The 15002-nt window shown below is 38.2% G+C and overlaps 1 protein-coding gene across 2 annotated transcripts in view; it reads left to right on the top strand.

Moving 5' to 3' along the window:
• LOC105486455 (NBAS subunit of NRZ tethering complex) overlaps positions 1–15002 on the top strand; it is a 390628-nt gene that overhangs the window by 285907 nt on the left and 89719 nt on the right. For both annotated transcript variants that reach the window (XM_011749319.3, XM_071076257.1), the window contains exons 43-44: positions 1306–1556; positions 2590–2924. In XM_011749319.3, the coding sequence (XP_011747621.2) occupies positions 1306–1556; positions 2590–2924 (586 nt within the window). The remainder of the gene's footprint in view (positions 1–1305; positions 1557–2589; positions 2925–15002) is intronic.

Below are 15002 nucleotides of genomic sequence, written 5' to 3'. Positions count from 1 at the left end.
TTCAGCACGTGCCAATAGCTCAGAGGAGGCAGTGAGAGAAATTTTTATAGACTGGGGACATATTTATAGATAGAGATATTCTTGTAAATGTTTGCACTGTGTCTGAATGCAAAAATAAGGTTTTTCTTGAAGCAAAAGTAAAAAGACCAGTTTTTAAAAATTACTTGATGCTTTGACTTTATAGATTACCCTTTTTATCCCAAGTGTTGTCACATTCTCCTGAAAGTTTTAAAACATGATTTATACTAACTTTATCTACATAAACCAAAAACATGTCTTTTGGCACTTTCAATAAACAAATTGTCATATTTCAGAGGAGCTGCTTTAGAACTTTTTGAAGCCTAACTTTGTTGCTGCCCAAGGTCTCACTTACTGCCCCCAGATGCTTCCGTTGCTGCTTCCAAGAACCCTAGAACCTGGACACTTCTGTGAGTGCAGGGCTGCCTGAAGGACTCTTACAATTAGAGTGTGAAACTCATCACGTAAGGGGCATTGAGATTATACTAGACCAGAGGTTCTGTCCAGATTCTGTCCAGGGAGAAGCGCAAGACCAAAATTAACCCCCTCCTTTCCCCTTCTAAAAGTACAAAACAATCAACCAAGCAAAAATACCTTAATTTTTCTTTTCCCAAGAGTTTAACTTTAAACGACTTTTTAAAATTAGATTACAAAGACGTCTAAGTTAGGATGAAAGTATTAAGATATGTGTTTTATTTAAGTAGCATTACTGCACATAACCCAAGTGAAAGTTTAATTATCCCTTTTTTTCTATTTTTTCTTTTATCTGAACACAGCATAAAATTTGGGTTTATTGAATATTCATTCAAGACTCTTGCATGTAAATCTTAAGCCTAAAAGTTTAGGGTTTTTTCTGTATCATTTCCTAAATTCCTGAAATAATAAGCCTGTTTCTGTTTCTGTGAAGAAGCATAGATTTTAAACCCTTTTAATGACATGAATACGTGATTAAGAGTGGACGCTGACAGATGTTAGTTTATTTCCTAGCTGGGAAACATCAGACAACTTTCCCAACTTCTGGAACTTGAAGGAAAGCCTACTTCACAGGGTTGCTGTAGACCCCTGTGAGACAACATGACGAGAGTGTAGTCAGTTAAATGTTAGTAGGCATCTGACACATTTGTTTCCCTTTATTCAGGCTGATTGGGTTCTGGTGATGGTTCACTGTCTTTGAGTAGGCAGGAAGAAGGGAGCCGTAAGAAGTAGTGTTTCTTCCTTGGTTAAAAAAAAAATCACTTTAATAAAGGAACAAAATCTTAACACAGTTCCTTTGGCTCTTAATTTCAGTTTGTCCACACTAGAAATTGAAAATAGAGCCCAAGACCTTCATCTCTTTGAGACTTTGAAGACTGATCCGGAAGCCTTTCACCAGCACATGGTCAAGTATATTTACCCCACTATTGGTGGCTTTGATCACGAAAGGCTGCTGTATTATTTCACTCTTCTGGAAAACTGTGGCTGTGCAGATTTGGGGAACTATGCCATTAAACCAGAAACCCACATTCGGCTGCTGAAGAAGTTTAAGGTTGTTGCATCAGGTAGGATGATTGTTTCCCTGCTTGAATTCATTCTTTTAAATTAAATCTGGGGATTAATTTTCTGTACACAATCCTGTTCATGCATTATGGTTGGCAGAGCTCTGAAACCACAGAATTTTGAAGCTAATTGACTTTAGTTATTATATTTCCAACTCTTTCACTTATGATTGAGGGAATTAAATACCAGAAAAAGTAAGAAACCTATTGGAAGTCGCACAGTGACTTATGGTAGACCTGGTACTAAAATCCAAAGTTTTGGACTTCTGCTCCAGGATTTTTCACTACTCCCATTGGTTATATTTTATGTATATAAAAGGCAAGGCCAAGACACTTTATAATAGGCAGTTCAGCAGAATTTCATTCCACTGGAGCCTATATGATTAAAATATGCATAGAACACTTAAAATAAGAGCCTTCGAATTTTTGTGAAATTGTGGAAATCTTTAGAATGGTCTTTATGCTCATAACTAAGAAATTAAACCCCTTAAAACCTCTTAAATTTTTATAATTTATAATTTGCAAGGCACATTCAAATCTATGTTTGTTTGATATTCATAATAATCGGGAGAGTTCCCTTCAGTTTATCAGTTGTTTTCTGAATAATCAAATGAGACACTGGCCTAGACACAGAGGATAAGGGAATAAGAGTCAATCCTTGCCTTCAAATAACTAGTGAAATGCCAGATAAATAACAAAGGAATGTAATGCAGTTTGGTGAATGCACTGATAAAAGAAAACATAGGTGCTGCAGGGGATTCCAAAGGCATGGAGATATTGTCATCTGTAGTGTATAAACAAGGAAATGGAGGCACACAGAAGATGAATGGCCAATCTGGGGGATCGCACAGCCGAATAAGTTTCGGGCTGTGACTGGAACTCAGATCTCCTGATCTTTCTAATAGAAAACCTCAACTAGCTACTATAGCTAAGTTGATAAATCTTTACATACAGAGGGCTATGTGTGTGTGTTTGAAAGTGCCTATATATTTACATTGGAGTGAACCGCTTACCTACTTTCTTTTTTTTCTGGTAGGTCTTAATTACAAAAAGCTGACAGATGAAAACATGAGTCCTCTTGAAGCATTGGAGCCGGTTCTTTCAAGTCAAAATATTTTATCTATTTCCAAACTTGTTCCCAAAATCCCTGAAAAGGATGGACGGATGCTTTCCCCAAGCTCTCTGTACACCATCTGGTTACAGAAGTTGTTCTGGACTGGAGACCCTCATCTCATTAAACAAGTCCCAGGCTCTTCACCAGAGTGGCTTCATGCCTATGATGTCTGCATGAAGTACTTTGATCGTCTTCACCCAGGTGACCTCATCACTGTGGTAGATGCAGTTACGTTTTCTCCAAAAGCTGTGACCAAGGTAAACAAAAATATACTTGAAAGTGGTTTGAGCGCGTTAGAAAAAATGAAAATTGCTCCTACATTCTGTAGATTTTATTTTTATTTCCTTTCTTGAAATGGAAAATAATTACATGTTGGCTTTTTAAAAAGTTTTTATTTGCTATGAAGGAGGCATTTTAATTGGGAAGTTGTTTTTCTCTATTACAGATATAAAAATATGCTAAAATAGAGGTGACTCTTCTCATTTACATGTATACTTAGTACATGTTGCAGTTCTCATGTCACTTTATAGTAAATATGCCATTCTGTTCTTTCCAGTTGACAAATGTAAAGGAGCTCCAGTGCCCAGCCCAGATTACCTGCATTGGAAACCAGGCTAACAACTTAGCTTGGGTTAACCTGAGTCTTTAAAAAAGTTATTGGCTGGGCGTAGTGGCTCAAGCCTGTAATCCCAGCACTTTGGGAGGCTGAGGCGAGCGGATTACTTGAGGTCAGGAGTTTGAGACCAGCTTGGCCAACATGGCAAAACCCCGTCTCTACTGAAAAAAAAAAAAAAAAAAAAAAAAAAAACCACCAAAAAAAAGAAAAATTACCTGGGCATGGTGGTATGCAGCTGTAGTCCCAGCTACTCAGGAGGCTGAGGCAGGAGAATCTCATGAACCCAGGAAACGGAGGTTGCAGTGAGCTGAGATCATGCCACTACACTCCAGCCTGGGCGACAGAGCAAGACTCGGTCTCAAAAAAATAAAAACATAAAAAATTAAAAATATAAAAGTTATTATTCATATCATGCAGTATGTAACTTGGTGATAGGATTATCAAAGGAAGTGCATATTGCATTTTCTGATGTCTCCCCCATGCTCAGTTTGGTGCCCTTTGACTGGCTCTTAATACCTGCACTCAATCCCTCAGCAATGTGTAGCCTCACTCAGAATAGATAATATGGGTTTTCCTCCTCCCCTTTCCCATCTCCACACCCAGACACTGCTGCTAAACAAATGGACATTTTTCACTACTTGAACTCTGGGCATATCTCTCTCCTGGAAAATCTTAGCCTTTGGACTCAACTGCTGAAGTCTGTCACCTTTGGAGCTCCTATTTGATTTTCTCTCTTGCCGTCTTTGCTGTTGCCTTCTCCTTCCCTGCAAGTCACCACGTCTGCCCAGTACCCTATCCCAAAGATTATTATTTTAATTAGTATTATCCTGGAAATAGACTGTAAAGGCCAAGAATTGCAAATCATTCACTTGGAGGTTGGCACAGGCAGAGGTTCCAACTTCTGTGAAGAATGCTAGTTTTAACCAAATCACTAGATTAATAGTTGTGGATAACCAAGTACTTCTTTATTTTCTTATTATTGCAACCCTAGTAATGTATCTTGGTTTTAAATTTCACAACCACTGCTATGAAAAGGAGATAATCGTTTTTGTTGGTTTTGAAGAGAAAAATAAGGATGATTTTAAAAGACAAGAGCGTCATGTATTTGAAAAGAATGTGTTTAGAGACATAAACCTGGCTTTGAACTCTGAACCCATCACTTATCAGCTGTGTGGTTTAGCTTCAGGAATCTCTCTTAGACTTCTGCTTCCTTGAGACAGAGGTTGTGGCTGAGTAATCTGTGAGGGAGATAATGTTATTACCTCAATTTTATAGATGAGCAAACTGAGGCTTACCAAAGTTAAGTTGGTAATAGAGAAGTTAATTTGAACTCATGGAGATTTATCCCATGGCCTTTTCTCTTAACCACTGAACTCTGTTATCTCTAAGATGTCATAGAACAAGCAACTAGAGTCAGGGGACCTGGAACCATTCCAGAAACTGTGGGAGAGCAGTGGAACCAGAGAGCCCTGAGCATTTTTAGCCCAGTAGGAGCAGCATGTCCTGGGATGTGTCCAGAGCAGAGCTGAATAAAAATGAGAAAGTCCAGGCAGGAACCTGGTTATATATGGGAAGGAACCGAGCCAAGTTGGGAGTTTAAGATCCAAGGAACCAGCTCAGATTTGAGACTTGTGAACTAGCCTTCCGGGCTAACAGGCCAGCAGGTCATCCAGGAAGGTGGAGGTGCCTTTGCTCCCAGGCGGTTTTCCACCCCACCCTCAGGCTGGAGGTTGTTTTAAATATTTTATGTGAGGGCAGGAAGGGAAGCCAGCAGGGTCAGCTGGGACTGTATGCTAATTGTGAGCGTGCAGGTGGAGAGGACACAGAGTTTTAGACTTGGCAACAGCAATCTTTTATGTATGATTACATGTAAGAGTAGGATATAAAGTCCACTTGCGTTTTAGCTGTTATTTACGATGCTTTAAGTTAGGTGATTTTGAATTATTCACATTGTCATCGCTTTAGTTTCTTAACCTTATACTTCTTTCAAGATGTCCGCCAACCCCTGAAAATGTGTGGCACAGTTGTTGGTGCACATATGTGTATTTTGTTGGGTTAGAGGTGCACCTGACCCAGTAAAGATTCAATCTGTTAATTACTGTGTTGTTTTCTCTTAGCTCAGATGGTATAATCCAAGCATAGATATTTCTTTATTGTAAACTGTTCTCAGGAGGCGATTTTCTGCTGATTAAAGTAAATTATAGAGAGGTGAGACAGATACATTTAAAATTAACTTTATATCTTTAACCACAACATTTTTTCTCATTTTATTAATTGGCAAGTTTTTAATTTTTTGTTCAGAGAGGAAAAGTATAAAGTTGGAAAAAATGAGTGTTTGAAAGTACATAATGCTGCCCTATTTAGATAGAAAGAGAGAGAGTATAAAAATCAAAATGAAACACAACCTGCAGATGTCAGAGAACACATTTGGAAGAGGAAATGCAGCTGGATTTGCCCAAATTTTCAAAACACCAGATGTTCCCAACAGCTTGTACATGATGTTAAAAATGTAAAATAAGTGTGTACTATTCATACATAGTGTGCAGTTTTCAAATGTGTACCCACATTTAATTTAGAAAGAAATTTTTGGAAAGAACTGGTAAGCTAATTCTCAAGTGCATAACAAAAACAATAAGCAATTGTTCAGATATTAGAATTCAGAAAGGAATATTCCCAAGGCCTGAATTGAGTGCCCAATCCACTGGTAAAACATACCAGAGAAGGCTCTTTGCTTTCATGGTAACAGCCATTCCGTTGCCATTTACATTTGCAGAATTCCTAGAATCTCTGGGAAAGATATTCACAAATAGTATTATGTCATATAGTCAGTGAATTTGTGTGCCATTTGAGATGATTAATATGTAGAAGGAAAAAGGATGCAAATGTTTAAAGTGCATTTGTACCAAATCTAAATTGCTTTTTTTTTTTTTAGTTGAATCAGATTAGAATTGCTCCTCTATTGCTTGTCAATTCAGCTGTTACAAGCATTTTTGTAGAAGGAACAGGGAACAAGTGAATGGGTTAGAAATCCAGGAAAATGGTTGTAAAAGAGGCTGAAAGGCAGGTCAGAACTTGATTTGCTTGGTATTAGGTGGTTAGCAATGGGGAGCATATGTGTAATCTTAGCCTTTGTGTTTATACTTTCCACTTGCTTTCAATAGCTAGTACTGCTACATCCATAGATAAATGCGTGGAAAATACTTCTCTCTCTTATGAAATGCTGTCAAGAAGTTTGCCAGGATCCTTCTTTAAAAACTCCCAGGTAATCATACAATTTAAAAAGTCCTTCTGGTACCTTGACTGGTGTTTCTCAACGTGGAATTTAATATGTATTTTCCCACTCCCTTTTCCCCCACCTTGCACGTGCTACCTTTCCAACTCATACCGTTCGTGATTCCTTGCCATTGTAAACCTCTGCTTCTAATGGGAAACAGGTTGTCTCCTTTGGATTGGAGCAGAAACATTGTTGAGAACCTCTTATCTAGTCTATTTTTTAACCTTCAAACTCATTTCTACTGATAATTAAACCAGTATCCCTGCTTACTTGCTTTATTTATTTAATTAAAGGTATCTTTTGCCTAATTTTAATCTCCACTGTTTGGTTCTGCCTCCTGGAGTTATGGAAACAGCATAAGAGCATCTTTGTTTACTGTTCAGATTCTCGAAATAAGCTATCGTTTCCTTCCTTATCCTATTATTCAGCCTGTTGGCCTGAACATCTGGTAGAATAAATTAATCTTAAAAAGTACAACTTGACCTAAATATGAAATTTATTGTAAAAGTTTAAGTCTTGATCAAAAGGTTGCATTGTAGCTGTAACTTCAGGGTCTCTGCATTGCCAATACTATCTTTTAACTAAGGTTGGCAGTACATCTTTCACCATGAGTAATCAGTGTCTGAAACTTACAGAAAAATGTTTATTTAATGTATATTGTGACTTTCTGATGCCATATGTCAGATTCAGAGTGAATCATGAAGTATTTAGGCATTTGCTATGTGCTATATACAGTATTAGTTTCCATGGGAGACATTAAGCTATAAAAGACATGTTTATAAGAAACGTGAAATGAAGGTTTTTAAAAGTTATATAGTAAAACCATTTTTAAGTTATGTTAATTGAGAAGTACCTTGCCCATGAAATTGGAAATTTTTGAGGACAGGGATGGTGCCTTTTATCTCTTATTTCCTATGACCTAGCACAGTATAAAATAGGTACTTTATACTTAAGTGGTTGATTAAATAATTATCATAGATTGGTCATTCTCAAAACTTTGATCTCAGGATGCTTTAGTATTCTTAAGAATTAGTGAGGATTCTAAAGAGTTTTTGTTCATGGCGGTTGTATCTAATAATATTTATCATATTAGAAGTTAAAGACAGGCTGGGCACCGTGGCTCATACCTGTAATCCCAGCTTTGGGAGGCCATTTTGGGAGGCCAAGGTGGGTGGATCTCAAGGCAGGAGATCGGGATCATCCTGGCTAACATGGTGAAACTCTGTCTCTACTAAAAATACAAAAATTAGCTGGGTGTGGTGGCACATGCCTGTAATCCCAGCTACTCGAGAGGCTGAGGCAGGAAAATCGCTTGAACTAGGGAGTCAGAGGTTGCACTGAGTTGAGATAGCGCGACTGCACTCCATCCTGGTGGCAGAGAGAGACTGTCTCAAAAAAAAAAAAAAAAAAAAAAAAAATGAAGAAGTAGAAGAAGTTAAAAACAAAATTTTAAACTTATTTATTTAAAAATACCAATAATAGAGCCATTATAGGTTGACATGAATAGCATATTTAATGAAAAACAACTGTATCTCCAAGACAGAAAATAATGAAAAAACAGCACTGTGTTACATTTTCTTGTCTGGCTTAATAGAACACAGCTGGATTCTCATGTTAGTTTCTGCATTCAGTCTGTTGTTGTTTAGGTTGAAAGAAAACCCAGCCTTACACAGATAAGAGGTTGAAAAAGGGAGAGATATTTTAATAGCCTATAATTTGGAGTATTCTTCTTTGATACTACACTGAAACTCAACATGTGATAAAGTCTTAAAGACTAGTTGCAGTGTGACATATGAAGCCATATTATTGAACTTTTTGTACCCTGTCGCATTAAAACTGTTGGTCTAGGTTGCACTTGAATGGATTCATTTCCCAGGTATGATCTTGTAATATAATTGCATGAAGGCATTTAGAAGTTTCAGTTCACTGAGTTATATAGATCATCCAGATGTTGATAGATTGCATCAGAGAATATGAAAAAAACTCATTCATTAATATGAGCTCTTATCTCAGCCAGTAAGTCTGTCAGTATTGGGAAGCTGTCAGCTTTACAGTGGTAGATCCAAGTTTTCCAAAATTTGAATTTTTGCTTGAAAGTTCCAATTTTATCATGACAACAAATTCTGTGTTGTTTTTCTTGAAGTCACTGTCTCACTTTGCTCACTTGGAAGAAAATGTAAGCAAAAGTAGCCTTGCATGCAAAAAGCAGCAACTTCAGTTCACAATTCAAATAGGCAACGCTGTCTCAAAAATAAATAAATAAATAAATAAAATAAAAAAATTTTTAAAGTCTCCAATCAGGATGTTAACTGCGGCATATGTCTACCATGGAGGAAAGACAATGTTTCCGTCCATCCATACTGCCTCCTCTGGCAGAGACTGATCTGTTTCACATATCCCTGGCCATGGTCACTCTACCTTCCTGATTTCCATTTCCCCACTGAAGCCCCGTGTTCCTCTCAGTTAAGTGTTCCAGTGGCTCTCACTGTCATTTTGCAGGGGAATCTCACTTAGAAACCTGCTTCCCAGGCCGGTTTCCCACTCATGTGCCACTTTTGTTTCAGCTGAGAACCACCCAGGGCAGAACTCTCCACTGAAATCTTAGAAGCTTTTGAAACTTAAACCCCTAAGGACCTGGAGAAGACCACTTTCTTTGCTGTGTGCTCATCCCTGAATTTTGTGCTTGTGCTACTTCCAAGAGAGCAGAAATATTTCTATCATATCTTTGGGTTTTAATCAGGAAAAAGTAATAAATAATTGTCATTTTTCCATTATCAAGTTGTAATCACTTAAGAGATAGAGGAATCAGGTACCCAGAAAGAAAATAGCAGCTTTATTGTTGGTAGAATTAGCCTGGAGACTGTGGCTTTGTTTTCCATGTCAGTTTTCTGCTATTTTTGTCCTCCTATCCTACACCCTGCACTCAGTCTTCAGACAGCCCTGCCGAGGACAGTCAGTTCTGCAGAGCATACATGCTTTGCCAGAAGGGCTGCCTCCTATTCGTGAGCTCCAGAGAGCTGGCCCCCAAATTAGTGCTGTCCAGCAGAACTATCATGTGTGCCACATGTGGAGGCTGAAATTTTCTAATAGCCACATTTTTAAAAATCAAACAAAATAGGTGAAATTGTCCGAAGTATTACTATTTTATCATGTGATCAATATAAAAATGACAGTGAGATATTTTGCGTTTAAAAAAAAAAAAAACAAAAACGCCTTTGAAATGCAGTGTATATTTCAGCACACATCAACTCAGGCTGGTCACTCTCAGGGGCTCAGTAGCCACATAAACATGTTGGACAGATATACTTCTCTGTAGCAAAAGTCTGGGCCTGACCCGCAAATGTTTCCCACTGGGAGGACAACACCACCAGAAGAGTGTATGCGCTTCTTCAAGTCTGGTAGATATGAGAAAGGTAGGGAAAGAGCTCACCACCCATCATCAACTGTTTCTCCCCATTTCGCTTACCAGATGCCACTCCTCCTCTCCTCAGAAATGGGGAGTGGGGGTGAAGAGTACTTGACATCTTGGGACTCATAGGGGGAGCTTCCTGCTTTATGGGTCAAGGTAGGAACTTGAAAGATGGAGAAAATAGTTCCTTCTACACATATCCAACCAAATGTCTAGCTAACAATAAATTATAAAACCTTAGAGGTTATCTGTCTTTTGCAGAAATCACTATACATTTTCTGCACTATAATAGTATATCTTCTGGAGCCAAACCTCCATAAGATTTTAGAGACTTTATAGGCTTAATAATACTTTACAAAAGGACTGTCATTAAAGCCCAAGTGGAAAAATGGGAAACAATTATTGAAAAATATTTGTCAAAGTAAGCATACTGTCATATGTACATACGCATTTTTGTTTATACGTAAGTGGATTTTACTTTATTCAAGATATAACACCTTTAAAGCCAAATAAAATACATGTATGTGTAATTATTTGCCTTTTCCAGTGTCTAGAGGTTTATATATTTGTATTAAATTATATTGATCTTTATAATTTTTGGTATATACATTACATCGTTAAATGAAGATCTTGTGATCTTTTCTGTAATTTTTTAAATAGGAAAGATATATACCTAATGCACATTTGTCTTAAAGATACTGCGTTTGTGAAGCTTCTATTCCTAAGTAGAAAGTGGTATACTCATTTTTTTAGCCTTCTCCCCCACTCAATTTTATAGTTATTGTTGTTGCTAAACTATAATCATACTGAACTCAGCTATAAAAGTGTTATATAATGTTTTCTCAGGGTTAAGGAACACTAACTGTTGATTTGAATTTTTTTTTGATCTTTAAATAAGTATTTTGCCCATTGATCTCTGGCTTTGGTCTAGTTGTTTGACTCCTGTGATTCTGACCTGAATAAGCTTTATTTATTTCAAATACTTTCAGGAAATGTTTAGTCACCATTCTGGGTGCTGTAGACAAGTAAAAGGTTGCCATGACCCTTGCCTTTGAGAAGCTCATAGTTTATTGAAGCGTATGTGTACATGCATACGTGCATATTGAGTGAACTATAAGAAGTACTATTTAAGTGTATTAATAAATGCCATGTGTACAAAGAAGAGATAATGAGTATTTGTTGAATGTCAAGAAATAGCTTTTGGGGATAGTTTGATTTGGGACATATTAAAATTGGTATGGCTTTTTGTAAGATGTCATTGTGGGGGAAGCTGAGTGATGGTTACACGGGACCTCTCTGTACTATTTTGCAACTTCTTGTGCATCTATAATTATTTCAGAATAGTTTTTTAAAAGATTGATATGGCTTTTGAACATCCAAGTTGAGCTGTTGACAGCTGTCTATATGAGTTTAGAGTGTATTAGAGAAGTAGAGACTAGAAATACATTTGGGAATTCTCAGTGCATCAAGAGGAGTCACAACTAGGAGGCTCGGTAAAATTCTCAAGGAAGTAAGTAGGTAGAGAAGAAAGGAGGAGAGAGGATGAAGCCCCAGGACACAGGATGAAGCCACAGGACACTACAATATTAAGAATTGAGGATGAGGGGAAACCAACAAGCACTGACAAGCAATCTTGAAATCAAGAAACTCTACCCTCTCCTTCATAGATCATCCTTTTTTTCATTATTACATATTTTCCTTTAATAAATATGTTTTTTAAATATTAAGAATTTCTGTCTTAATGGGTGAGAGTGGATGAGACCTGGAATCCAGATGGAACAATTCGCCTTGAATAGGATCCTGTCAGTTTCCCCCAATAGCAGGAGAGATAGGAAGCTGATGGGCACAGATGCAGGTAGGTGGGGAAATGTAGTGGTAAGAGATGGAGGACATTCTCTTCTGATTGCAACGAAAGGAATCAGCTTAATGTGAGTAGAAAGGAGGTAGAGTTGGAGATTTGAAGAGAGGGTAAGGTACAAAGTAGTGTTTTAGGAGACTGGGAAAGCAGACAGACAAGAAAAATGTAGTAATATTGCTGGGGCCCCTTACGGGCATCCTAATGAGTGCCTCTTTCAGTTTTTAATTGTAGCCCTACTTAAGAGCTCTCAAAATGTTAACAATGTCTGCTGTATTCATCAGTTCTCATGCTGCAATGAAGAAATATCTGAGACTGGATAATTTATAAAGGAAAGAGATCTAATTGACTCATAGTTCTGCATGGCTGGGGAGGCCTCAGGAAACTTACAATCATGGAGGAAGCCACCTTTTCACAGGGTGGCAGGAGAGAGAATGAGTGCCCAGCCAAGGGGGAAGCCCCTTCTAAAACCATCAGCTCTTGTGAGAACTCACTCACTGTCACAGGAACAGCATGGGGGAAACCGCCCCCATGATTCAATTATCTCCACCTGGTCCTGCTCTTGACACATGGAGATTATTACAATTCAAGGCGAGATTTGGGTGGTAACACAGAACGAAACCATATTATCCGCTGTCCTTAGAATTTCCGTGGTTTGGACAAACCTACCTCCCCTCCAGTGCTTTGGCTTTTCTTGGACTTACCCTACTGTTTATTCTTTACTTTTTGCTCTCCTCTTGCCTGGTGCCTGCTTTTATCTGTATGCAGATTTATGTGTTGATTAAAACATTTAGAATCTTCCCTTTCCAATTCAGACAGTTCTGTACTATAAAGTACAAATATTAGGTTTCCTTACCTACATAACTTTGTAGTAGTGGTGATTTGAACCATGTGTGGGCCGTAGTAAGTATTAAAATACATATTTGCTACTTTTTAAAATTAATACTGTAGTTGCTGCTGCTTTGTTGTTACTGAACCCTATGCTACTCCTGTAGTGAGAATCCGAAGGAAGTTTGAGATACAGTCCCTAATTCTAGTGGGCTTGCAACTTAGGAAAACAGTGTAGTCACTCATAAAAACAAAGCAAGGAATACAAGATAGCATGATAGTGAATTCTGAATTTGAGGATTATAATTTTCCCATACCCTAGCTCATTTGATATTCACACACATTTGTGAGGCTGATTATTAAGCAAGTATTGTCATCTCCAGTCTGAAGGTCAGATTACTAGAGGGTGATTGGCCGAAGTTCAACAAGCAGGAGATATCCAATTCCTTTTTCAAACACAGGTCTCCTGATTCCAAATTTGATGTTGATTGCATGAGATTGCATGACACTTTTCTGCTTTAGGAACTGAAAAGAGAAGAGTCATTGTAGCCTGATATACCCATGTAGGCAAAGCCAAGACATAAGTATTTTGCATGCCTATCAGCCCATACAAAGTCTTACCTTTCGTAAGCTGGAAAGTTAGTTTGGCCCAAATGGACCATGTACTATGAAGAGTCCCTCAAAAGACAAGTAAAGAAGTTTGCATATGATGTGGAAAGGAAACATGAAACCAATGAATACTTGTGAATAGTAGCATGAATTGGAGAAAAGACAATTTAAAGATGTCAGTGTCACCACATAATAATAACAAGGCGAACTAATACCTCCAGAAGTCTATCCTAGGCACTCAGGCTGCACTCGAATAGTGGAGCAGATAAACCATTTTCATCCATTTCCCTCCATTTCCCTCGTCACATCTAGCCTTCCCACCAGATACTATTCTATAAGAGGAGGAAGAGAATGTTGTAACACGACTGAATTGTCACATCAGCCCCATGAAGTAGATTCGTCACCATTTTAACAGACACAGAATTTAAGTCCCAGGGAAGTTAGATAACTGCTCCCGTGTTTTACAAGCTAGAATTCACAAAGTCAAGATTCACATATGGGCGCGCTCCTCAAGTCTTGCTTTCCCTTACCTCCCTTGCCTGAGAAATTTGGCTACAGAAGCCCATCTGGGGTGATTGTGATTACTGGCCTGACTGGCAGGCTGAAAACTCCTTCTCTGTGGTTGGGAAATTATTTCCCATTGGCAAAGGTAATCATTTAGTAGGAGAGATTGAAAATTGGTCGAAGGACCGTGAACACAGTACCATCATAAATAATAATGCATTCTGCTCCTGGAGAGGACTCCGGTGGGATGCTGAGCTGTTGGTGCATTCTTCAGCCCTCCCAGGCCTCTTCATTAATAAGCTGAAAGGAGTACACTCTCCTTCCTGCAAAGCATGTGGATTCTAAATTCACAGGGGGTATAAGTCTTGGGAAAGACAGAGGAATACATAAACGATCTCAGAATTATGTGCAGCAAATACCAAAGCATATTTTAACATGATAAAAGCAGTGAGGGAAAGGAATCTGAAAATAACCTCCCTACTACAGTGCTCTCCTCTTTCTGGCAAACTTCATGGTTCTGCAGCTGTTTATTACTCAACCGTAAATCTTTAGTGACTTGGACTCCCTTTGCTCTTCCGTTCTTTGTTGATCGTATAAGCTCCTTCCTCTCATTTAAGTACCTTTCAAACTTACAAACAGATTTATCTCCTAATTGCTATTTCATAAATACACTCTCTAGCCTCTGCAGTGAAGGAATGTATAATAAACAGCCATGCCCTTTCCTCACAGCTAGTGCCTACTGCTTCATCAAGTATTGGCACCCATAGGACGTAAAAATTGCAGCTATCGCAGGATGCCGACTTGACAGCCAGGGAGATCTCTTCATAAATGAGGATGGTAAACAAATAACTCAATGAAAGATGTGGAGGCAGAAAGGTAGAAATGGTTAATAATAGAGTCAGTGGAGCTAGGGATATAGCCAGGAAAGGCCATGTAGTATAAAAGGTCTTTGAGCTGAGTCTTAACTGATAAGGGTATTTGTCATGAGCATCACAGAAGGAAATATAAGAAAGATGGGAACATTCAAGACAGATTTAGCAGTTTTGATAAAATCGTGAAATAACCTAGTACCCTTAGTTAATTTAAATAATGTGGTATAAATGAGAGCATAGGATAAGGCCAGAAAGATAGGAAGGGGGCTGGGAATGAAAACTCTTGTATACCTGGCTAAAGGATAGACCTTATCTTGGGAATGGATCAGTTAGACATAAGTTTTCAACCAGGTGGTGACAGTGTCAGA

Source organism: Macaca nemestrina, chromosome 13 (assembly GCF_043159975.1).
Source record: "Macaca nemestrina isolate mMacNem1 chromosome 13, mMacNem.hap1, whole genome shotgun sequence".
In the NCBI taxonomy this organism is placed as follows: domain Eukaryota; kingdom Metazoa; phylum Chordata; class Mammalia; order Primates; family Cercopithecidae; genus Macaca; species Macaca nemestrina.
The sequence above is the reverse complement of the archived record's forward strand: the minus strand, read 5'-3'. Positions and strand labels throughout refer to the sequence as shown.